General features: G+C 38.6%; 1 protein-coding gene across 1 annotated transcript in view; it reads left to right on the forward strand.

The window, feature by feature from the left end:
• Nucleotides 1-27,633, forward strand: part of LOC124788733 (juvenile hormone esterase) — a 181,259-nt gene that overhangs the window by 86,320 nt on the left and 67,306 nt on the right. The window contains exons 3-5 of the mRNA XM_047256016.1: nt 14,621-14,759; nt 15,960-16,145; nt 16,303-16,499. Coding sequence (XP_047111972.1) covers nt 14,621-14,759; nt 15,960-16,145; nt 16,303-16,499 — 522 coding nt within the window. The remainder of the gene's footprint in view (nt 1-14,620; nt 14,760-15,959; nt 16,146-16,302; nt 16,500-27,633) is intronic.

The following is a 27,633-nucleotide window of genomic DNA, read 5'->3' on the forward strand; positions in this document are numbered from 1 at the left end:
CGATGTGTTTTCTCCCAAATCGTTGTTTTCTGTTAACATACAACAGTAGCAATTCGTTTGTAAGGACAATAAAGTTTAGTACTTACGATTGTTGTAAGAAAAGGTCAGAGTTACTGCATACAAAGAGTGTCTACGAGCTTTCCATCAGTTTATACGATAAAAATACCAAGTCATGCTGCTATATTTTTCTAAAACGTTTGTTCGGTTTGTACTGTTCAATGTTGTCCATCGTCCGCTAAAGAGATTGCTTATACTAGCACACGTCGCAGAATTATATATTTTAGTGATCACAAAGCTACTGTAGAAATCCCGCTAATAGGTCCTTACTAGATTAGTATTAGAGCTGCTGCAGTTGTAGAAGTGTGAACCTATCGCACGTGTGTCCACAGTAATCGAGATAAATAATGATAATAGCTGGAATTTCTATTAGACCCTACTGTAAGAATTGTTGTAAACAGTAATCAGTACTTTATAAAAACTGTTTATAAAGCAGAGGTACAAGCTTTTTCATCAATGTAGAGGGTACGAACAACAAGCTGCATTACTGTGTTACGAAAACGTGCGTTTACTTTGTATTCCTGTAGGAAATGCAACTGAAACCACTCTGTATCTCAGTTGCAGTCGAAGTTAAATAACGCATGCGAAACCTGTAATTCGTTGAAAAGTTAGTAGTAACTTAACATTTATCTATGTTGTTGTTGTGGTCTTCAGTCCTGAGACTGGTTTGATGCAGCTCTCCATGCTACTCTATCCTGTGCAAGCTTCTTCATCTCCCAGTACCTACTGCAGCCTACATCCCTCTGAATCTGCTTAGTGTATTCATCTGTTGGTCTCCCTCTACGATTTTTACCCTCCACGCTGCCCTCCAATACTAAATTGGTGATCCCTTGATGTCTCAGAACATGTCCTACTAACCGATCCCTTCTTCTAGTCAAGTTGTGCCACAAGCTCCTCTTCTCCCCAATAATATTTGCATCGCGTACAAGTATCGAAGGTCAGCCAATTTTGATAAACAAAATGGAAAAATTTACGTACTGGTAATCGTAATTTTATGTTGACCAACCATTGCTGAATAATACATCAGTCTATAGGCTACTGGGAATATTTTGTCACAATAGACAGGAGTGGAAACTGCAACAGTGTGTTGATGAAAGGTCAGCTGTATGAAGAGCGTACATGGCTTTTCTTACGCAGGGTGCTGTGCTGTGCAGCGACTATATGGCTAACCGTAGATAATAGACACTGTGGTAATCATGCTTGTCGCTTAACGACAAATGAGGGACACCAGTTGATTTTCAAACTCAAAGCTGATCTGGTAGTAGGACGGGCAGAATTAAGAGTAGATTAGATCTGCTAATCACAGTGAGATTAAGAATAGGGTGACTGACTGGGCTGTGGACAAGCTTGCCAAATCTGAGATAAAAGTTAGGTAGCGCCCCCCCCCCTTTTCTCCAGCATTTTTGGTGTCTATGTATGATTATGTACCGTATATAATATGCACATAAATACTTGTCGGAACTGGTCCATTATCTAATAAATGATTACTGAATTTACCTTGCTGTTTTAGTTATTGGCTGGCTGTTGTGATCGAGCGGTTCTAGGCGCTTCAGTCCGGAACCGCGCTGCTGCAACGGTCGCAGGTTCGAATTCTGCCTTGGGAATGGATGTGTGTGATGCCCTTAGGTTAGTTAGGTTTAAGTTCTTAAGTCTAGGGGACTGATGGCCTCAGATGTTAAGTCCCATAGTGCTTAGAGCCATTTGAACCATTTTTACTTATTGTGATGAAAAGTGTGGTAAATATGGCAAACGATGTTCAAGTCTTATTCATAATTAATGGAACGTCACTTCAAACCATTTCACAATGCGTATCAAATGGCGGTATTTATACAGGCTGTCAACGGCAAGGAATGTTATGCATACAGTTTATCGGGAAGAAAGTTTTGACGATGAGATTCGTAGTGTGGGGGGTGGGGACTGTGTTGTCGTCTGTTAACATCGGAAGCTATTTTCACTGCGTCACTCATTTTATAGTAGTGGATTTTGAGTTTTTGTTCCTTCTTCATCTTTATGTTTCTTATTTCGCTTTGTTTACGTCGCAAACTGCAAATTTTCTATAGCGACTAGATGTTCTTCCTTATCTGAAAGCTAAAATAATTTAGCTTTTACAGTAACAGGACGGAGCTTGTTGCTTCTCTTTGTTAGTCTACAGTATCTTTGTTGGAAAAATGTTTGACGTACATATTTGATAATAACTCGCATATGCTCTTTTTTTTCTTTTTTGCTTAGTTTTACAACATCGTAAATTCTTATCAGTACGTTTACTTCTGCTTTTGTTAACATTTGAGTAAATTATCGGCGCAACATTACTAGAACATCTAATTTCATTTTTGACATATATAACAGTTTAGTGTATATATGCAGAATGAAGCGAAGAATGCAAGTTTGTACCAAAGCTGGGATTCGAACCCGAGTTTCCTTCTCAACATGCAAATGCGCTAACCACTACGTCACCCTGTCACAGTGGCCCCTTGCACGACTGCACGGACTGCGCTGCATAACACACCTTTAAAAAGGAAAATTTTGTTTGTAAAAAATTTTTCGTAATGATTCTAGACCAAAAAGCCCATATGTTAAGCGTTACATTATCGGGACTAATAAACGAAGGTGTGGACTTCAGTTTTCTCAAGAGCCGCTAAGAGGTGCCTGGCTGTTCGCTTTTGCCTTTTGCAATCCTGTTCTCATCATGTAAGCATTGTACTCTGTAGCTCTATCTAACTTATAAAATATTAAGCTAATTCTCAATCAGAATGTGTTCAGATGCTTTCTTGTTATACCAGTTCCAATGTTTATGCTAACTACCAATATATTAACAATTTCGTTTTTCAGCCTATTGTGGGAGAGACACAACATTTCAATGTGGCACCGATGCACCACTGGCGTGACTTCACTATAAATTTTCAGTATCTTTATTCATTTACTGTAGAACCTGAACCTGCAGTCATTAGGAGGCGAAGTTCAAGAACTTTAATTAATTACACACCATTCAGTGATTACCAGATTTTGATGTACAATCTACGTTTCAATATTGCATCATTCTGCATCTTTAGTTTCTTGCTCCCAACACCAATCTGCGACAGTCAGATCTTTCAGCTTCAGCATATATTTAGTTAGTGGAGGTGGAAACCAACTTACACTTAGCACCCATCCCTCCTTGATCCAAATTCCCATTCATGCCTCAGCCCCCTTGGTAAACTCCAACAGCATTGCAAAAGCTCTCCAGTTGTAGTGGAATATCACATCACTATCGAACAAAATGCGAGACCCTGTCTGAAACCCAGGCACAACAGTTTTAGTCAAATCTGAAAGAACAGAATCCACATCTGCGATACATAATATGTCAACTGAAGGCGGAATGGGGAGAAAGGAAAGGAATGGAAACGGACAATTGATATCAACTGCATTTATCAATGAATCCACCTTCTACAGTGCAGGTGCACAATTATGTCCGACCACCTGCAGAAATCTCACAGTAGTGAGCATAGAGGACGTGAACAGGGACTGTGGATACGTAGCAATTGGTGGGAATGTGGGTCAGCTGTAAGGTTTTGCCGATATAGTCCATGCAGTCAAGATTGTGCAGAAGGTAACGCAACTCAAAAAATGGCTCTGAGCACTATGCGACTTAACTTCTGAGGTCATCAGTCACCTAGAACTTAGAACTAATTAAACCTAACTAACCTAAGGATATCACACACATCCATGCCCAAGACAGGATTCGAACCTGCGACCGTAGGGCCTAGAACCGCACGGCCACTCCGGCCAGCGTAACGCAACTGCCTAGGAAGCAGGAGATCCCAGGCTCGAATCCCAGTCCAGCAAACAAATTTTTCACTTGTTGCCATTGATTCTACATCAAGCCCTGATGCAGCTGACATCAATCGTCCCTTATCTTTCCTTAGCTTTCTGCCCTCTCCACCTTCAATTTACACAAATGAGACTATACAGTTCCAGAGCCTTTTCAAGTCTCATACATCTATGATGTCTACGTGCGGACTGAAGTGACGAATGAAAATTTTTAAGAAGGAGGGGATTCGTCTGCCTGGGATGATGCACTGCCTGACCCTGGCACAGTGGCTTTGCGCAACTGCACTGACTACCCTAGCATGTCTCCCGTGTCATTCCAAATTCCCATTCGCTCCTCAGCCCACCTGGTATTCCACCTAAACTCGAACAGCACTCTAAGGCTCTCAGCTATATTGGACTAGCACCTCAGCATCAAAAGAAATGGGGGATCCTGTTGGAAACACAGACATAGTTGCTTTAATCAGTCTGTATATGTGCGTTATAGATGTATGAGATTTGAAAAGGTATCTGGAACCACATAATTTCATTTGATTAAAGCAGCTATACTTAGGTTTAATCAAATGTTTGTTTGATGCTGAGGTGCTATTCCACTACAGTGGGAGAGCCTCAGCTATGCTCCAAGAATTTAGGAGAATACCAAGTGGGCTGAGGTCCTCCCACTATAATACTAATTTTCTGCACTTTTTTCTACAAAGATTTTATAATTTTGTATCATAACTTGTAATATTCTAAATGAAACCTTACTGAACAAATAATACTTAATTGAACTGTATAGATATGAAATATTGCCCATAGCAAATTAAATTTAGCTTGGCAGCATGTAATTCTAAAAGAAACTGAAAGTGAAACAAAATGTGTTCTCATTTGTCACAGAAGATATTGCACATCCTTTTAGTATGATGTTCAAGAAAGAATAGATTTCCTTTGATTCTTGTAAATTATCAATAGTGCATAAACTACTAATTAAAAATAAAACTTGAAGGTCCTTAATTAAGAGTTCAAAACTAATTAGGAGGGAGTGTCATGAACAACATACTAAAAGTTCCCACCAGTGGAGTGTGAGTGTGGGCTTGCTTGTTAATGTCTATCCAAGAGCATCTAAGGGACTACATTTACCCTTGTTAATTTTCATGCAAGAAAATCCTTGCTCTGAAATATATGTAGACCCAAAGATAGAGAACATTTTCCTGGTAAACTTGTTCATACGTAGAGATTTCTCAGTAGACAAAGATTTGTAACATTCAATTAAAGTCACAGCAGCAAACATTTATTTCACATTGTAATCTGTCTGTATGCCAATAAGTAAATGGAAACTGCCATTATGGTCACTTCCATCAGCCACTGCATTAAGTGTCAACTTTGTTTGCACAATTAGTGTCTGCAACATGTATTGATATAGCCATCCTAGTGGCAATCCTTGGTCATTCACAGGAAGGGAAATCTCAGTTCAGTGGGGATTTTGCTTACTCTAGGCAGGCCATAAAAAATTAGTGGTCTGCATATGGCCTGCAGACTGCTGTTTGCCCATCCCTAGCATATGGATAGCTGGTGACACAGCACACAGACATGACTGGGGAGCATTTAATTTTCATGAAATGTGTTAACAATACATGGAATACAGATATGAGTTACCATTAACAGTAACACAAGAAATGCATATGGACAGAATGTATGTAAATCGCTGAACACTGTTCTACATGAGGTGAAATTGATCTTTAGTCATTCTCTGTGGCAACTGTAGCACTCTTTTGGGAAAAGCAGCTTCCCCTACCATGAACGTTGCTCTCTTTTTCCCACACAGCAATTCCTGTCCAGTTTTCATAGGTCAGTAGACAAAAATAGCTCTACTGAGATTGTGCTTAAATAGCATAGTTATTTTCAGTTTATTAAGTGAGTACATATGCATAGTTGTTAATTGAGCTGTTGTGTAGAAATATTCAACAGCTGCAATTGTCAACTGTCTACCATATTGAAGAGCCTATCACAAGTGTAATATGTTATCAAGATGTGTTTTATAATGTTGATTTCATTGTTTCGACTCTCACTGGCTGCAGAGCTTTTCACAGCATGAGGGGTATCAAATACATCACCCAAGTCTCAGCTATCCCAAAATCTAAAGAGGCCCAGAGGCTTGAATTGTCTTCCTCTGCAGCAGACATAGGTCACCTAGGTCTGATGAAACATAAGCTATTTCAGCATTGACCCTAAATAATGAAAAGTGTGAAGTCATCCATGCGAAAGTTGAAAGGAATGTGTTAAGAGAGTGTAACAGATATAATACAGAATTTGGAACGGACATCATTAAAACAAAGACATGTCTTGTTGCGGTGGGATGTTCTCATGAAATTTTGATTACCAGCTTTCCCCTATGAATGCCGAAATATTTTGTTGATGCCAATGTACATAGGGTGAAATGATCATCATAATAAAATAAGGGAAATCAGAGCTGGCATGGAAAGATATAGGTGTTTGTTTTTTTCTGTGCACTGTTAGAGAGTTGAATAATAGAGAATCATTGTGAAAGGGGTTCGATCAACCCTCTGCCAGGAATGTAAGCGTGATTTACAGAGTATCCATGAAGATATAGATGTAGAACAGAAATCAAGCAATGCATTACAGCCGATTGTTGTTCTTGACTTGAACATGATCAGTCCCATTCCATCAGACATACCCACACCCACAATGGAACGTGGATGTAGAGTATGCAGTTCCACTCAGTGCAGCCGTATCTACAAGTGCCAGCAATTCCTGTAACGGAAAGATTTATGTAATCTATCAGTAACAGAATTAGTGGTGAGAGAAGAGCAGTTAATGTTCTGGTTATTCATTAATTCACCACCAATTGACTACAGTTCAATTATACTGCTTTCCTGTAAGTTGCCAATGGTGGACAGCAGCAAGGTATTACATTTACCATTTCTGTCCCTTTCCCACCAACACTACATACACTTAGAAAGTAAATATTTCTCAGCTATTGTTTATAGGAATGTACCTTTTATACATAAAACTTAACATCTGCAAATAAATACTCACTGAATAAACTGAAACTAACTCCACTATACAAACACAAGCTCTGTGAAATTGTTTTTATACTTACATAAGAGAAATGGATAGGAAATGCAAGGGTAAAGTCTATCTGGAAACTGAAACGTGGTGAGGTAAGTTGCCTTTTCCAGAAGAATGCAGCAGCTGCTGCATAGGATAGCTAAGAACCAATTTCCCCTATAATAGTATGCAGTGATGTACATAGATTTCATGCTACATGCATATTAAGCTCTACAGTGCTTTGTCTCAGTACATTAAAGACTTAAAGGATTATATGAATTTTAAATAACAACTTAGGAAAATTTTAATTGATAAATGTTGCTACTCAGTAAATGAATATCTCGAAGACAGGCCTAAAGGCCCAGGATAAATCCCTGGAAAACACAGGTGATATTGAATCTAATTGATGTAAAGAGAAAACATAAAAATGGAGCAAATGGAACAGGAGAAAGGGAATACAAATGTCCAAAAAATGAGAATGACAGGCAGTGCTAAATATGATAAGCAGGAATGGCTAGAGGGCCAATGTGAGGGTTTAGAGCATATATTACTAGGGGAAAGATAGATACCACCTACAGGAAAATATGAATATCAAGAGCTCAGGCGGAATACTGGTACTAAACAAAGAAAGGAAAAATGAAGTCTCTAAGAAGATAGGTTAAAGAAACACAAACCTATGATTATAGAATTTGTAAACTTAAAGAATGCTTTTGACAATGTTGACTGGAATACACTCTTTGAAATTCTGGAAGTAGCAAGGATAAAATACGGGGAGCGAAAGGTGATTTACAACTTGTATAGCAAATTAGAAGGCAATTATAAGAGTTGAGGGGCATGAAAGGGAAGGAGTGGTTGAGAAAGGAGTGAGAAAAGATTGCAGCTTATCCCAGATGTTATTCAATTTGTACATTGAGCAAGCAGTAAAGTAAGCCAAATAAAAATTTGGAGTAGAAATTAAAATTCAGGGAGAAGAAATAAAAGCTTTGAGGTTTGCTGATGGCATCATAATTTTGTCAGAGACAGCAGACAATTTGGAGGAGCAGTTGAAACAGAATGGACAGTGTCTTAGAAGTGAAATTAAATGAGGGGATGCTGCGGGGATTAGATTAGGAAACAAGAAACTAAAAATGTAGATGAGTTTTGGTATATGGGTGGCAAAAATTAACAGATGATGGCCAAAGTAGACAGGATATAAAATCCAGAATGCAAAATCAGTCTTGCATTGGGTCATTGTGCTTGCCAAATGTAATCAGTAGAAAACATCAAATTCCAAATCACACTCCAGGAGAAAACCATGTAACGCAAATTAGTTGTGAATAGATGCACTGAGAGATTGCTGTAAACATCAGGTGACTGATAAGTGAGACATTGTTTTGCCTCATTACCTGGTGCTCACAGTTGCATTTTTCTGCAGCCAGCATAATGATCTCACCCAATACAACCTAGGTGATATTGCCTCACTGAACCTATACATAATTATACCAAGTGAATCACTGACATGTCCAATGATATTACAAGATGTCTCGTTTTCTTTCTTTTGAAAGTTTATGCAATTTCTCTGTAAGTAGCATGTATCTTTCCCACAGCCAAACATGTTTTCACTGCTTTCTGTTTCTGCTCTTGCTGTTCCTGCTTTCTAATTTGGACTTTCAGAGGACCTCATTTTATGGACACCTGTATTCAGTTTTGTCTACTTCATTTGCCTCATTTTTATACTTTCCCTCTCATCAGTTAAATTCAGATATCTCATGTGCTACTAAACTTTGCCATTTTGTTACCTCCATTATTTCATCTCTCAAAGATACCCATGGGCTTCTCTAATATTCTTTCCCCTTATTTCAGTCAATCATTGCCTACTAGTTACTTTTAAACTCTCAAAAATCTCTGGTTCCATCATTCTATCTAAGTGTCATCTTCTTATTTTCCTATCTCTGTGCTAGTGATCTGCAGTTCATATCCACTAAAGTATGGTCAGAGTCTGCATCCACTCCTGGAAATGTTTTGCAGTTTAAAATCTTCTGTAATCTTTGTCTTTCCATTATATAATCTGTCTGAAACTTATGACAAATGTCTCCAGGTCTCTTTCACATATACAGTCTTCTTTCATGAAGCACAAGTGTTCAAAATGCTTAAATTATCCTATATACAGATTTCTAACAGTTTACTTCTGTTTTGTTTCTTCTTCTTCCCCCCCCCCCCCCCCCCCCTCTCAACGACCATGTTCTCCTACTATTTTTCCTTTCTCACCTTTTTCCAACTATCACATTTCAGTCCCCCATCACGATTAAATTTTTGTGTCCGGTAAAAAAGTGGCTAATATATTCTTTCTCATTATACATTCTTTCAGTTTTGGGGGGCTAGCAGGCATATAACCTTGTCTATTCTGTGTGGAGACATTAACATCATAAATGAATCCAGCAGCACCTTCATAAACAGCCTTCAAAGTTTTGGCATGCCCCTATTGGTCAATAGTGCAACAAGGGTTACCACGACGACTTCATCAGTAATTGACCATGTGGCCACAAATATGGAAGGGAAAAATGTGATGTAGATGTTAAAGATCTCAGACTATCAGACCGTCTCTGTCAAATAACAATAGCATAGTCAAGCATCGAATCATTCCCTAAACTACAAGCCTACAAACAACATCTATCAGAAATCAAAATAAAAGATTTTTCCAAAGAACTAGAAAAATGAAGCTGGGATGAAGTGTATAAGCGAACCAATGTGAATATGAAATTCTCTAAATTCTCCACATTGTTTAAATTGAACTTTGAAAAGGCATTTCCAAAAGTATGCATGTCTGTATCAACATCTCACAAAAACAGATGGATAACAGCAGGTACTGAGAAGTCCTCCCAAACACTTAAACACCTCAGTTTCATGAAAAAGATTCACAATGATCCAGAATTCTTAAATTTCTATCATAGATACAAAAAGATCTGTAGGAAGGTACTGATTGCTGCAAAAAAGTCATTTAATGACAAAATTATATGTAATGCAGAGAATAAAAGCAAAGCAGTCTGGGATGTTATAAAAAAGGAAACAGGGAGAGACAAACAAACATAGAATAACATACTGCTAAGGGAGGGGGATAAAGTAATAAATGATCCACAGCACTTAGCAAACTATGTAAATGAGCATTTTTCAAGTATTGCAGAGAAGTTACAGCAAAAATTACCCCAATCAAATATAACACCTGCAAATAATGTTGCACTGAATACAATGATGTTACTTCCAACCAAAGCGAATGAACTCAATAAAACAATTCAAAAACTAAAAAATAAAAAGTCAGTAGGCTGCGATGAAGTACCAATATGTGTACTGAAACAATGCATAGAGATTATAAAAGTTCCCTTAATAAATGTAATAAATAAATCCTTCACATCAGGGACACTTCCAGAGCAGTTAAGACAGGCAAGAGTTGTACTTAATGCCAAAGACATAGAAAATTACCGTCCCATTTCCCTGCTGTCACCATTCTAAAAAATAATAGAAGTAATTATGAAAGACAGATTAATGAATTACCTGAATAAATACAATCTCTTAACCGACTCACAGTTTGGTTTCTGAAGTGGCAAAAATATGGAGTCAGCCATAGTAGAATTCACAAAAGTTGTACTTGATGCTCTTGATAAAGATGATTGTATCACAGGCATATTTTTTGATCTTTCTAAGGCATTTGATACAGCCAAATACAAGAGTCTATGAAATAAATTAGAAGCATAAGGAATAAGAGGGGTAGCTAATGACTGGTTTCAATCATACCTAACAGATAGGGTACAAAGAGTAGAGATAACACATACTTCAAATAGACCTAAACATTTAGTAAAACACTAATCAGAACCAAAATACATTAACATAGGGGTTCAGCAAGGTAGCATATTAGGACCAATATTGTTCCTGATATACATCAATGACTTTCCCAGTAGTGTTACTCATGGTGAAAAATCCTCTTCGGTGATGACTGCAATATTATAGACACTGAGAAAACAAGAGAACTCCTTGCTGAGAAAGCAAATGAAACTCTGAAGGAAGTTTATGATTGGTCAATAAGTAATAAAGTGACATTTAACATAAAGAAAATTAATGCCATGAATTTCAATTTGAAGAGGAAACATGACAATGTTAAATTAAATGTAGATGGCACCTCTATAGACTGTGCAATAAAATGCAAAATTTCTAAGAATGAATATTGATTCTCAGTTGAAGTAGTTTGAACACACAAAGGTACTTGCAAGCAGTGTCTTTTAGTTACATACTACTCATATGTACACTCAGTTCTTAACTATGGCATTCTTTTTTGAGGAACAAATGCACAAAATATGAACACAATTTTCAGACTCCAGAAAATAGCCATAATAATAATAACCAAAATGATTAGTCAAGGTCATTGTAAAGATATGTTCAGAACACTGGGGACTTAACTGCTCAATGTGAATACATTTACCACTCACTTGTACACATAAAAAATAATATTGGTAATTACTGCACAAACAGCTCTGTCCATGACCCTGCAACAAGAGATAGACTCAACTTACATTTACGAAGAAAAAATAAACATAAAACTCGAAACAGCATTTTCTACCAAGGAATAAAACTGTACAATAAATTACCAAAAGAGATTAAAGAAATTGCAAATACACACTTATTTTAAAAAAAGCAGCTAAAAAGTACATGTTATGCAATACATTTTATACATTGAAGGATTATTTAGCTAAAACACAGTAGGGGTTTGATAAGAAATGGTATACAAGTAAATACTAATAATAATGACTATAAAATATCCAACATTCCACATAACACCTTCACTTTACGTTTTTTCCTTCTTTTTCTTTCCTTTCTAGGAATACTTACCCCCAACCTATGCATGGCGCAATACTAACACCTCTTCCTCTTTCTGAGCTCAACATCTCATCTCACTCATTATGGAGGGATGCTGACTCAGCTTTTCAGGATAGCGGGTAGGAAGTTGTGGTACAGAAAATTGCCCAAAGATCTGTGTGTGTGTGTGTGTGTGTGTGTGTAGTGAGTGAAGTATTATGAAACAATGTGTGTATAGTGTGTGCAGTGACTGATTGTGAGATATGAGTGAACAATGTGGCATTACATTATTTAATAATTTATTTGAAAAAAAGTATTGTATACCAGGAGTAAATCTAATGATTGTCTCTAACTAGAAGTCTGTAAATATTTGTGTATATGAATTAGCTTATTTTAAATGGATCTAAATTTGTAAATACTTTGACATGTCCTATATCCTTGTAAAAAGAGATCTATGGATGAATAAAGCTACTACTACTACAACATGTGTGTGTGTGGGGGGGGGGTCATTGTGTCTGTCTTGGCTGCTATAATATGTTCATGGTGCTGATCATTATAGCTCACTCACATTCCTGTTTTGATACCCATCATTAGACCTGCTTCTGCTTTACCTCTATTTGATTTTGCAGAGAAAACCCTGCACTCACCTAACCAAAATTTCTTCCCAGCTCTGCACTTCAATAATTACCCCTATATCTAACATCAACCTATCCATTTGTCTTCTTAACTTCTCCAACCTGGCTACCTAATCAAGGGATCTAAAATTCTGCACACCAGCCTTTAGAGCACCAGATTCAGTTTTTCGGTTTATGTCATCCTGAGTAGTCACTGCCCAGAGATCTGGACTATCTTACCTCCAGAATATTTTACCCAAGGGGATGTCATCACGAATTAACAGTGTCACTGAAACAAAATTTCTTGGCATCTACTTACAAGACAGTCTTAAATGGAATTCCCACATCACATCATTAAATTCCAAACTATCGAAAATGCATTATGCGATGAGGATTATATGGAACAACACAAGTCTTGAAACAGTTAGAGCAGTGTATTACACTTGCATACACTCCCTATTGAGATATGGCATCATATTCTGGGGAAATTCTCCTCATAGCATAAAAACATTCCGGAAACAAAAAAAGATTGAGAGGATAATGAAAAACGCTAACAGCTGAAAATCATGCAAACCGTTCTTTAAAGAACTGGGAATTCTACCCCTACCATGTATCTATATACTAGAAGTTGTCATGTACCTAAAAAAAAGCATGCTAAAAAATGGAAATGTATTTATTCAAAATAAATCTGTACATGAACACCATACAAGGGCAAATAGTGACATACACAGACATCATTGTTATACCACACTGTGCAAGAAAGGTGTATATCACTCAAGTTCACATTTGTTTAATAAGCTGCCAAGTAACTTAAACATAAACAAAATCCATAGCTTTAGAAAATCTGTAACTTCATATCTCTTGGAAAACTGTTTTTACTCAGTAACACAGTATCATGAAAAATAAGTTAATTTCAGTTGTAACAATATAAAAATGTAATGTAACAATATAGCAATATAACAATGTAACAATTTATAAATGTAATGTATACAATCAGTGTAACAGTATATTAATGTAACGTCATTTTGTCTAACATCTAATGTATGGTATACGTACCTCAAAGATTCAGGGCGTAAATAAATAAATAAATTCAGTAATACAGTAGAACTAGATGTAGTTGGGAAATATACTGGTTGTAGTCTCACCCTTTTGTCAGCTGTGCACAGTACCAATGTAGCAAGGTAATGTTGGCTCAAGTTCAAATCACACTGTTGATGCTCCCTTGTGTTGAATGGACATATTGCATTGGCCTGTAGCTTGGAATAAAAAGGGCAAAATGACCTTCCTTCAGCACTTCTCAGGAGGTTGCCTATGTGTACCACACACATCCTTCATAGCACAGTTTGAGTTGGAGTTGCTTATGGCCAGTACATTCTGCAAACTCAGCATGTTTCCATAGTTGATTGACTGTGACAATTGTCGTGTTGATGCTTCGGCTGTGAGTAGACTGAACTCTTCAGTTGCTGATAATTGGGTTCTGCTATCAACGCATGAACACTTTTTCATCAAATGCTGTCCATAGCATCTGAAGATGCCCTTCGAAGGCTGAAAGCTGTTATGATTGTATATGATTGTACCATAAAAACCAAAAACAAAAATAATACCTTACAATAAGTCAGTCATAGATCTTCCACTGTTTGAACCAATGTATTGATAGAGTTGCAAGTGATTTATATGGCTCACAGCAGTCAAAGACAATAATGATAGGTGAAGTAACTGTTCTTTGTAGAGTTACATCTTGGACAGACTGTAAAATGTACAAGTTTTTGGAATGTACAAATATTCAAACAGAGATAAAGCATACTCCAGCAGCAGGTAGTGATACTTCTAAGATTAGATGTCATAATTTTGCTTCAGCAGTACTTTTATAGTGACATTTCCTAATGGCAGTTGCAGCTTTCTGCCAGAAATGATTAAGCATCTAACACATCTTTGCTTAGCACAGTTAGTAGTAAATTGTGGAAGACACTGAAGGGTGGTAACAAATATGAAATTGGATATAAGCGTTTTTAAATATAGGTTAACAATGTCTAGTTGTATCTCTATAGCATAGTAGCTGCACATGTTGTTCCATGGTGTACAATCAGCAGATGCTGGAGACATCAAACAAACAATATATCTACTTGCTTAGTCATCACTCTTCTCATATTAAATTAGAGTATCAGAAACAGCTGTAAGTTTCCTACATGGAGTATGATTGTTGGTTTAATTGAGGAATGGAATGGATAGTAGTATTTTGATTTTTAAATTATTTCAGATTTTTTTTCTTTCAGCTAAAAGGTTCATTGCCAGTTATGTTTTGGATTCATGGAGGTGGCTGGATCTCAGGAGGTGGCTCATTGTATGGTCCTGATTTCCTTCTTGATCATGATGTCATCCTTGTTACTATCAACTATCGATTAGGTCCTCTTGGTAAGCATAAATTTTTTTCCAAAAGTTGATAATATCATCAATGCATTCCATAATATTAACTACCAGTAATTATCTTGCTATCAAGATTTCAAGTAAAATAATGAAAAAATTACTTACCTTTAGAGGGAAAATAAGATGTAACCACTAATTTCACATTCACAGGAGAAAGTTGAAAATATCTGTTGTAACAGATAAAACTTTGTTTTTCTTTTGTTTAATTCTTTGTTATAAATTTATGATTTGCCTTTCTAAATAACACTAGAAACTATCTCATGTGTACAATCGTGAAAAATAAGAAGGGAATCTGTTTTATGTTTAAAAATTACTATTTCATGTTTCAGTATTACAATGTTATTTTTAAAATACTGATGTAAAATAGTTTTAAAGTACATTATAGGCAGAAATTTTGATATTTCTCAGTCCCCTTCCTTGTCTGATATCAAACATCTCATATGCTTTATTTAATGATTTTTTCTTTGTTTTGACTGTTTGAGATAGAGCATACTTATGTGCACATCTGAATTTTATTTATTTTGTGTAGAGTGTAACTTATTCTTAAATTGTTGCTTCAATTGGCAGCCAGAAATAGTGGTCATGTTTGTGTGGGTGTATGTCGTCTAATCAGAAGGAGGGCTTTTCACCGAAAGCTTACTCATTTAGCAGTTTTTTTGTTGTGCCTGTCTGCGACTCAACATCTCCATTACAGGATGAGCAGCAGTCTATCCTTTTCATAGAACTGTCATAGTAAAAGATCAGGAATATAAGCTATGTCATGGTTATATATCAAAAACACTGCCTGAGTGACACTATCCACATTTTAGAGGACTTCATATGAAACTGATTACTGTACACAAAACAAATGAGCTGCAGGATGTTTCTAACATTGCTAACAGTGCAATCATATAACCATACAAGATTACCATTACAAATTTCTCAGTATAAGCGTACTATCTCTTATACAGTGACTAATAAAAGAGAGATTACTATAAAGCAAGTGTCACATATTTCTGGTTTTGTTAAAATTGATTATATTTACAGCTTTCACTGTAAAAATATGGAACAAGAAGCTATTCATGACTCACTCTTCATAAATTTTTGACAGGAAACAGTTTGGAATCTAAACAGTATGTGGTAGAAATATTTATAGAGCTTTTTTTTATTACATGTATGGACCTGAAATTCACAATGTTATGGTTGCAGGATTTCTCAGTACTCAGGACTCAGCTTCTCCAGGTAATTATGGGCTGAAGGATCAAGTAGCAGCTCTACAGTGGGTCAAAGAAAACATAGCTATGTTTGGTGGTAACCCATACAATGTCACTGTATTTGGAGAAAGTGCTGGTGGAGCTAGTGTACACTACCTCATGATGTCTCCTCTCAGTCAAGGTAAATAATATTTTGCTGTGCATAACTTACAATTTACTAAAAATAATTATAGCAAAATGCTCTTTGCATTTTGTAACCTGCACAAGAACAGTTCATTCTTAGCCTCATAAAAATGAGTTCTTATCATTATATTATTATTTGTGTCTTGTGCTTTCAGGTTTATTTCATCATGCAATTTCACAAAGTGGCACAGCTCTGATGCCATGGGCACTCCCCACAGACAATGCTGTGAGTAAAGCTCACAGACTTGCCTCCCTGCTTGGTTGTCCTAGTAGCAACAGCAGTAGAGACCTGGTTGAATGTCTCAGAGAAATAGATGATTATGAGATTGTTTCAAGAGGGAAAGACTTTGTGGTAAGTACTGTGTAAATAAATATAAATATAATTTGCTTAATCATTTACTGAATACTGAGCTATAACTTCAGATTCAGTACACACTAGCTATAAATAATTGTTTTTTTTCTTCAAGATATAGCAAGTAGATGAACCTTCATTACAACATATTTAGGTTTTTAATAAGTAAATAATTTAGGAGTAGAGGAGACCACTCACTAAACACTGGAAGTAGATCACATTGTATAGGTATGTAGGGGTAATTCTAAGAAACACTATAAAATAGAATGATCAAGTAAAATCAATTTTAGGAAGGTGAATGAAAGATGTAGAATTTTTGGAAGTATTCTGCAGAAATGCAGTGCATCTGTTAAATAAACTGCATGCAAGACACTAGTGTAACCAGTTCTAGAGTATTTTTCCAATGTTTGTTGTTCTTATGAAGGATACAGAACAACTCACGTTGAACATATACAGATATGCTTCAAGATGCATAACAAGACCATACAGGTCATACTTAAGTGTAACAAAATACTCTGGGATCTTAAATGAGAATCCTTAGATGAAAGATGGCTTTCAAAGAACCCTCTGTCAGGAACTTAAGTTTGAATTGCAGAGTAGTCATGTAGATGTAGCTCTCACAAAACCATATAGTACAATAAATGAAAAGCACCAGTTTATAATGTTGTTCTACCAAGAAGTGACGGAAGATTCTGTTAATATCATATAGTACAAATTACAAGAACTGAAGGGCTGAGAATAATATTATCCAAAGCCACAAAATTTAAATTTGTCAGGAGAGCATTTTAAAAGTTAGAATAAATCCACAAATCACTTATTTTTCTGAGTATCCAAAACAAGTAGTTTATGTCTCCAATGTCTTAATATACATGTGCACGTAGTTATTTTGTGAAAAATTTACATATTATTGATAAACAAAATTTTATGCTGGCTGACATAACATAACATCATGGTAACAGTCATGACGAATGTCTCACACCAACTAGTCAACAACAAAAGTAAGTAAAACGGAGTACAAAAAAGCGAAGATATTAATAGGAAGAGTGATGAGGAGTAAGTGATAAAGGGAAGGTAAATATTTAAGGCATGACGTAATCTTGAAGTCTGAGAGGTGGCCGTATGGTGCGGCCAGCACGGATGATAGCAATAGGGGTAGGAGGATTCGGGGAAGACTAAGGAGAAGGGGGAGGGGGGGTTACTCTTATAAATAAAACATTATTGGAGTCTACATAGGCTGAAATGTCATTTTGTGAAGTACCAGGAGCAACACTGAAGCACTGCAATAGCTTAATGTCTTTCTGGTCAGATGGCACAGAATTGTTTTGAATTTCAAATAAAAAAAGAAAAGTGTCCACAAGGAGCCACATTGAAGCACTGTAATAGCTTAATGTCTTTCTGGTCAGATGGCACAGAATTGCTTTGAATTTCAAATAAAAAAAGAAAAGTGTCCACAAGTGGTATTTTTATAGAGGCCACATCATAGTCACTCAAGTTCACTTGAAACACTAGTTCATTACTGCTGGCACTCGGAGGCGTAAAGTATAGAAGAGGGGGGCCTTGACTTGCAGAGAGTGTTTGATTAGCTTGTGGAGAAGGGAGAGGACAGGCCTCTGAAGTTTCCTGCAAAACAAATTCATTATCGTGTATGTTGGTGTCGTTAAGGATCCATGCTGGTTTTAAGTGCTCAATGGACACAAGAGATGGTTTGTTCTTAAAGAGGATCGTGTAAGTATTTTTGGAGCGTGACAGGACCCGGTATGGGCCAGTGTAGGGTGGAGCAAGGGGTGGACACACAGCGTCTTCTCTAAGCATCACATAGTTACAAGAACTGAGGTGTGGGTGAATGAAAACCAGAGGGGTAGCATGCGATAGAGGTTGCGGAAAACGTAACTTGGTGATATGCTGTCGAACCTGTCGTACCAACTCGGGAAGTTGATCCTCGGGAAGTAGAGGAGGATCATCAAGAAAATCCGCCGGATGTGCAAGGTTTTCTCCGTATACCATCTCAGCAACTGATGCTTTAAGGACTTCTTTGAAAACTGTCCTCAAACCTAAAAGGACCCAGGAAAGTGCCACAGTCCAAGAGGAAGAATGACACATGAGAGTGACCTTCAGGTTATGGTGTCGTCGTTCTATTAAGCCCTTAGATTGTGGCTTATAAGCTGTAGTTCTGAATTTGTTGATACCACACAGTTGACAGAGGCGATTAAACAGATTAGATTCAAGCTGTCTCCCCTGGTCTGTGGTAAGTGAAGTAGGGCAACCAAATCGAGAAAGCCAATGGTGGACAAAAGTGTTAGCTACAGTGTCGGCCGTAATGTCTGCAATGGGGATAGCCTCGGCCCAAGTGTGGTATGATCTATCATGGTCAGTAAGTAACGGAAGTTGTTAGATATCGGTAACAGACCGACGATGTCCAAATGGACATGACGGAATCTACCTGAGGGCACAGTAAATTTGCCTAATGGGGGCTTAGTATGTTTGTGTATTTTGGCTCTCTGGCAAGGTATGCATGCTCTCGCCCACCGATTACAATCTCTTTTTACATTAGGCCAAACGTATCTCTCTGTAATGAGGCGCGTAGTCGCACGAATGCTCAGGTGAGCGAGATTGTGGATTGTGTTGAAAACATCTTTCCTAAGAGCTTTAGGTACTGTAGGATGAGGATGACCTGTTTTAATGTCACAACACAAAGAGCAATCATCATTAGGGAAGGGAAGTACAGCAATTTGTAAGGAAGTATCAGAGTCCGAGAGAAGGTGCTGTATCTCTGGGTCGGATAGCTGGAGCTCATGTAAGCGATGAGGATCAATAGCTATCTTCAGGGAGGACAGGCGTGACAGGTAGTCTGCTGCAACATTGTCATTACCCCTGATATATTGAAAGTGTGAAACATATTGTAATACCAAATCCATATGGCGAAACCTTCTGGGTAGTACATCTAATGATGGTTTGTAGAGAGCCTCGACAAGGGACTTGTGATCTGTGTAAACTGTCACAAGTCGGGCTTCATTATCTGTACGAAAGTACTTTACTGCCTCATAAATGGTGTAAAGTTCATAATCAAATGCGGACCACTTCCTTTGTGTTTTGGTGAGACTTTTTGAAAAGAAACACAGGGGTGTAGTACCTGTTGGTAGGGTCTGTTGCAAAACTGCGGCAATGGCATTATCGCTAGCATCTGTGGTTATTGTCAGGGAGGCGTCAGGGTGAGGGTGAGACAGGATAATAGCAATCACCAAGGCGTACTTAAGGGAGTCGAAGGCTCACTACATAGTCTGATTCCATTCTATGTGTCTGTCACCTGTGGTATTCTTTTCCTTTAAGGCCTCAGTGAGAGGGGCTTGAAGAGATGCCGCATGTGGAATGTGGAGTCTAAAAAAATTTACCATTCTGAGGTATCTACGTAACTCTTTATAGGTTTGAGGGAGGTGAAGGTCAAGTATTTGTTGTACTCTATCTGAGGTGGGACGAATGCCCTCATTATTGACCAAATGTCCCTGGAAAATAACCTCTGGCTTCTCCAGTTGGGATTTGTCATGATTAATCTCAACTCTGTGTCATGCCAATCTATCAAAAACCTGTTGGAGATGTTGTTTGTGTTCTTCGGCAGTTGTGGAGAAAATAATAATGTTGCCTAGGTAGGCACAGCAAACATTAAGGCCACATAGAATGGTGTCAATGAATCTTTGCCAGGTCTGGGTGGCATTCTTCAATCCATAAGGCATAAACAAATATTCATAATATGCAAATGGGGTGATGATAGCAGTTTTGGGGATATCTTCTTGGTGCATCAGAATCTGATGGTATGCCTTTTTGCAGTCTGACACAGAGAAAGGGCACCGAACATGGATTGTGAAAAATCGTGGAGGTGTGGGATGGAGTAGTTATCCAGTATTGTCCTGGCGTTCAAACGCCTATAGTCTCCACAGAGTCAAAAGGAATTGTCCTTTTTGGGAATGACATGTATTGGGGAAGACCACGCTCTGTCCGAGGGGCGGATTATACTCAAGTGTAAAAGTTCATTAATACATTCTTTGGCAGCGGTAAGGTTTTTTGCATTGAGGCGTCGGGGGCGAGAATGGACAGGCAGTCCCTCAGTGGTGTTAAGCCTGTGACAGACGCCCATAGTAATGGCCTTGATTTTGTGAATAGCTGTGGCCAAAATAAATGGAGGTATGCAGGAAGGAGCGACGTTATTGTTGGTGTGCAGTAAGTATGAAAGGGAACTAACCTGAAATACGTTATCATTGAACGGTAGTTCAGTGAAAGCTGCAGTGTTGCCCATGGAGCTGTGCTGTGTGACAGCCGGTGGGGTTCCATTGACTATGGTGTTACTGCACGAAGGAATCATTACGCGTGCATGCGTGGCGCCGCCTGTAACAGCTGTCACCCCTGTGTTTTGATGAATGGCGGACGGTGAAGCGTAGGGTGGGGGGTTGCTGGGCGGGTTGCCGTCTTCGCTGTCCGGGTTGTGGCAGGCACTGCTGTGGCTGCGTATAAACAGTGGTGCGTTATGCAGGTCCCATGTAGTTTCATGCGTGTTATTACTTTTAATCTTGATCTCCTCTCTAAACCCGCGCAATTCATCAGTCAGGACATCACAACGTTGAAGTAGCTTTGCATTATCTTCGGACAGTTGGTCAATTTCAAGGTGTTGCATAACTAAGTTCACTATGGCAGCTTTGACCTCCTCAGATAGAATAGAAACTGTCTCTTTGTCTTGTTGACAGGACGTATTCGAGCTGCATTCTGTCAGCATGGATGGGGAAAATCTCGCCGGAAATTTTTGTTTAAAATCCACTGAGCAGAGGGCAGATGTTATTAAGTCCAAAGAGAAGTTATGAGCAGTTAAGAAGTCCAATCCTAATACAGGCTCATCGATTTCTATACCAAAAATGTCCATTCATAATTATGTGTATCATCGAAGCAAATGCGAAGTTGTGTTACACCATAAACCTTTAATGAGGAATTGTTGGCTGCTCTGATTTGGTGAGGTGAATGCGTGATTGTAGAAGTGACAATTGAATGTAGAATGTCACTCACATTGGCACCAGTGTCCACTAAAAACCATTTCTGAGAAGCTATATCCTGTAAATACAAATGTCCGAGAGAATAATTCGGAAGTACTAGCCTGTGATCTGTTAGGTGACTTGATGTCACAGTGTGGACTGGTGCACCTATAGCGGCCTGCCGTGTGTGTTTGGGCACATTGCGCAGGGTGAGCAGCAATTCCTGGCTGTATTACCGTAAACGGAGTGATACCAGCAGAGAGGATAAACTTGCTGATCCTGTGTTGTTACTGGGTGAAGGATGTCACTTGAAGCTGTAGTATGGGATGGTGAAGGACGGTGTGGAATCTAGTGCTCAGCCAGTGTAGCCTGTCTGTTGTTTTGGAAAGATCAGCCTCTGCCACACGGGCGAGGCATAATATCAAGGGGGGGCACATGCAGATAACTTTCTTCTGTTGATTATCTTATATGCGGCATTGGCCAGCAGTAATTTCGCTTGTAGAGGTTCCTGATTGTGTGATAGGAGCTGCAGTTGGATAGCTTGCGGCAGCTTTGCAACCCAGAAAGAAAGTAAAGCTTCATCTGGCATAGTTTTGCTATCGAAGACTGCTCTGATACGTCACCACAGCTGTGAAGGAGTCGAGTCTTTGAGATGTACATCTTTCAATATGTATAAAACAGACTCTTGCATAGTCTTAGCTATACGTTCACAGATCTGTTGTTTTGCCAGTGCGTAACGATTTGCGGGCACCGCTGACAGCACTAAGTGCTGTACCCACTCAGCATGGTCCTCTAGGGCATTAATAAGTGCAATAAATTTAGCACTGTCTGAATCAATGTTTAGGGTGGTGAATATAGTCTCTGCCAAAATAAACCATGTATGCGGATTGTCCATCGTGAACCTTGGTAATTTAGGAATTTTCTCACTCTTGTGTTGTGAATGTAACAGATTTGATAGAACAGTGGACAGGAGCGGTGGAGTGTTTATGAAGCTGTCACTCGCGGCATTCGCAGTGGCTGGTTTAAACAGGGCTGGCACGGGAGCTGCAGCAGGCGCAGCCGGGGCTGCGGAAGCAATTGGGGCGGGACGACTGTCCAACCAGTAATTGTTGTCACTGAAATTGGTACCCATCCGTTTTTGTAGTGATTCTTGTAGTGGGTGGGGAGAGAATGTGTCCAAAACCGATTTATCAGCAATATTTGGGGAGCTCCAAGTGATCTGTGGGCCCAAAAAGTCTGTGAGGTTCATAGTGTTGGGGCACTGTTGCACACTACATGTCACAGGAGGTTGTACATACGACGCACTGTGAGTCACAAATTTAGGCACAGCACTCATGATTGGTTTGTTATAGATGAACATAGAAAAAGATTTCATAGCAGGTGACATCACTGACGATGTTGAAAGAGTCCACAACAGCATTGTTGATGACGGAGAAAACTCGACGGCGTTGTACTTATCTTCCAATTTTATCCCAATTGTTGGTGGCATTGTGCATAGGAAACTGTGGAATGGCAGTGTAGAGGCACCATTAGTATCATGTTGTAGTCCAAAAGGAGTGGAATGTGAGCAATGTGGAGATGTCTAAGTAAACAGCCACATTGTCGAATCGGACATATGTTGCGCGTCGTTGGTCACCAGTATGGCGTGTGTTATACTTATAACACAGAAAACACCATTTACTTTCACTATGTAATATTTTTATTGGCACAAGATAAATCAAAACACAAAGAAATAGTTTTTGACAATCATGGTAACGGTCATGACGAATGTCTCACACCAACTAGTCAACAACCAAAGTAAGTAAAACGAAGTACAAAAAAGCAAAGATATTAATATTTTCTGGCAGTTCTGCCACAAGGTACTTTAGCAGGTGATACCCCTGGAGACCTTTTACATTTGTCAACATCCTAAGTCAAACAAAGTTTTCAGATTGGGAAAGACAAAAGCCACTTTAACATATATAACATATATTGATATACAAATAGCCTTATAATATTAAAATTGTTACCAATAACACAGTAGTTATTAGGAGGAGTATACTTTATTTATAATTCACACATAAGTATTTTAATTAGCAAGTAAATGATAGTTATAATTATCAGTACACTGTAGTTTGCCAGCTGGGATGGCCGAGCGGTTCTAGGCACTTCAGTCTGGAACCGCACGACTGCTATGGTTGCAGGTTCGAATCCTGCCTTGGGCATGGATGTGTGTGATGTCTTTAGGTTAGTTTGGTTTAAGTAGTTCTAAGTTCTAGGAGACTGATGACCTCAGAAGTTAAGTCCCATAGTGCTCAGAGCCATTTGAACCATTCTGAACACTGTAGTTTGATACAAACATAAGCCTCCATGTTTTTATTGTTTAAAAAATTAAATATTTTCGACTTAGCATATCATTTTTGCATGAATATTAACCAGACAGACAATAACTGCTTCCACCAGTTGAATAATCTTCATCTTTTCCAGTTATCTATGGAAATAACCTCTTCTTTGCAAGTGCCATTGTACTGTGGCTGTGGGTTGTTTCACACACAGGAAAGATTAGTTCCGCAATTTGTTGTTGTTGCAGTCTTCAGTCCAGAGACTGATTTGATGCACCTCTCCATGCTACTCTACGGTTCAAATGGCTCTGAGCACTATGCGACTTAACATCTAAGGTCATCAGTCGCCTAGAACTTAGAACTAATTAAATCTAACTAACCTAAGGACATCACACACATCCATGCCCGAGGCACAATTCAAAACTGTGACCATAGCAGTCACTCGGCTCCAGACTGTAGCGCCTAAAACCGCACAGCCACTCCGGCTGGCTGCTACTCTATGCTGTGCAAGCTTCTTCATCTCTAAGTAAATACTGCAACCTACATCCTTCTCAGTCTGCTTAGTGTATTCATCTCTTGGTCTCCCTCCATGATTTTTACCCTCCGCACTGCCCTCCAATACTAAATTGGTGATCCCTCGATGTCTCAGAACTTGTCCTACCAACTGATCCCTTCTTCTAGTCAAGTTGTGCCACAAATTTCTCTTCTCCCCAATTCTGTTCAATACCTCCTCATTAGTTACGTGCTCTACACATCTAATCTTCAGCATTATTCTGTAGCATTACATTTAGAAAGCCGCTATTCTCTTCTTGTCTAAACTATTTATCATCCATGATTCACATCTATACATAGCTACACTCCGTTCAAATACTTTCAGAAAAGACTCCCTGACACTTAAATCTATACTCTATGTTAACAAATTTCTCTTCTTCAGAAACACTTTTCATGTGATTGCCAGTCAACATTTTACATCCTCTCTACTTCGACCGTCTTCAGTTATTTTGCTCCCCAAATACCAAAATTCATTTATTACTTTAAGTGTCTCATTTCCTAATCTAATTCTCTCAGCATCATCTGATTTAATTAGAATACATTCCATTATATTCATTTTTCTTTTGTTGATGTTCACCTTATATCCTGCTTTCAAGACACTGCCCATTCCATTCAACTGCTGTTCTAGATCCTTTGCTGTCTCTGACAAAATTACAATGTCATCAGAAAACGTCAAAAGCTTTTATTCTTTCTCTATGGATTTTAATTTCTACTCCAAATTTTTCTTCTGTTTCCTTTACTGCTTGTTCTATATGTTGTTGTTGTGGTCTTCAGTCCTGAGACTGGTTTGATGCAGCTCTCCATGCTACTCTATCTTGTGCAAGATTCTTCATCTCCCAGTACCTACTGCAACCTACATCCTTCTGAATCTGCTTAGTGTATTCATCTCTTGGTCTCCCCCTATGATTTTTACCCTCCACGCTGCCCTCCAATACTAAATTGGTGATCCCTTGATGCCTCAGAACATGTCCTACCAACCGATCCCTTCTTCTGGTCAAGTTGTGCCACAAACTTCTCTTCTCCCCAATCCTATTCAGTACTTCCTCATTAGTTATGTGATCTACCCATCCAATCTTCAGCATTCTTCTGTAGCACCACATTTCAAAAGCTTCTATTCTCTTCTTGTCCAAACTATTTACCGTCCATGTTTCACTTCCATACATGGCTACACTCCATACAAATACTTTCAGAAATAACTTCCTGACACTTAAATCTATACTCGATGTTAACAAATTTCTCTTCTTCAGAAATGCTTTCCTTGCCATTGCCAGTCTACATTTATATCCTCTCTACTTCGTCCATCATCAGTTATTTTGCTCCCCAAATAGCAAAACTCCTTTACTACTTTAAGTGTCTCATTTCCTGATCTAATACCCTCAGCATCACCCGACTTAACTCGACTACATTCCATTATCCTCGTTTTGCTTTTGTTGATGTTCATCTTATATCCTCCCTTCAAGACACCATCCATTCCGTTCAACTGCTCTTCCAAGTCCTTTGCTGTCTCTGCCAGAATTACAATGTCATCGGCGAACCTCAAAGTTTTTATTTCTTCTCCATGGATTTTAATACCTACTCCAAATTTTTCTTTTGTTTCCTTTACTGCTTGCTCAATATACAGATTGAACAACATCGGGGAGAGGCTACAACCCTGTCTTACTCCCTTCCCAACCACTGCTTCCCTTTCATGTCCCTCAACTCTTATAACTGCCATCTGGTTTCTGTACAAATTGTAAATAGCCTTTCGCTCCCTGTATTTTACCCCTGCCACCTTTAGAATTTGAAAGAGAGTATGCCAGTCAACATTGTCAAAAGCTTTCTCTAAGTCTACAAATGCTAGAAACGTAGGTTTGCTTTTCCTTAATCTTTCTTCTAAGATAAGTCGTAAGGTCAGTATTGCCTCACGTGTTCCCGTATTTCTACGGAATCCAAACTGATCTTCCCCGAGGTTGGCTTCTACTAGTTTTTCCATTCGTCTGTAAAGAATTCGTGTTAGTACTTTGCAGCTGTGGCTTATTAAACTGATTGTTCGGTAGTTTTCACATCTGTCAACACCTGCTTTCTTTGGGATTGGAATTATTATATTCTTCTTGAAGTCTGAGGGTATTTCGCCTGTTTCATACATCTTGCTCACCAGATGGTAGAGTTTTGTCAGGACTGGCTCTCCCAAGGCCGTCAGTAGTTCCAATGGAATGTTGTCTACTCCGGGGGCCTTGTTTCGACTCAGGTCCTTCAGTGCTCTGTCAAACTCTTCACGCAGTATCGTATCTCCCATTTCATCTTCATCTACATCCTCTTCCATTTCCATAATATTGTTCTCAAGTGCATCGCCCTTGTATAGACCCTCTATATACTCCTTCCACCTTTCTGCTTTCCCTTCTTTGCTTAGAACTGGGTTTCCATCTGAGCTCTTGATGTTCATACATGTGGTTCTCTTATCTCCAAAGGTCTCTTTAATTTTCCTGTAGGCAGTATCTATCTTACCCCTAGTGAGATAAGCCACTACATCCTTACATTTGTCCTCTAGCTATCCCTGCTTAGCCATTTTGCACTTCCTGTCGATCTCATTTTTGAGACGTTTGTATTCCTTTTTGCCTGCTTCATTTACTGCATTTTTATATTTTCTCCTTTCATCAATTAAATTCAATATTTCTTCTGTTACCCAAGGATTTCTACTAACCCCCTTCTTTTTACCTACTTGAGCGTCTGCTGCCTTCACTACTTCATCCCTCAGAGCTACCCATTCTTCTTCTACTGTATTTCTTTCCCCCATTCCTATCAATTGTTCCCTTATGCTCTCCCTGAAACTCTGTACAACCTCTGGTTCTTTCAGTTTATCTAGGTCCCATCTCCTTAAATTCCCACCTTTTTGCAGTTTCTTCAGTTTTAATCTACAGGTCATAACCAATAGATCATGGTCAGAGTCCACATCTGCCCCTGGAAACGTCTTACAGTTTAAAACCTGGTTCCTAAATCTCTGTCTTACCATTATAGAATCTATCTGATACCTTTTAGTATCTCCAGGGTTCTTCCATGTATACAACCTTCTATCATGATTCTTAAACCAAGTGTTAGCTATGATTAAGTTGTGCTCTGTGCAAAATTCTATCAGGCGGCTTCCTCTTTCATTTCTTAGCCCCAATCCATATTCACCTACTACGTTTCCTTCTCTCCCTTTTCCTACACTCGAATTCCAGTCACCCATGACTATTAAATTTTCGCCTCCCTTCGCTATCTGAATAATTTCTT

Source organism: Schistocerca piceifrons, chromosome 3 (assembly GCF_021461385.2).
Source record: "Schistocerca piceifrons isolate TAMUIC-IGC-003096 chromosome 3, iqSchPice1.1, whole genome shotgun sequence".
Lineage (NCBI taxonomy): Eukaryota > Metazoa > Arthropoda > Insecta > Orthoptera > Acrididae > Schistocerca > Schistocerca piceifrons.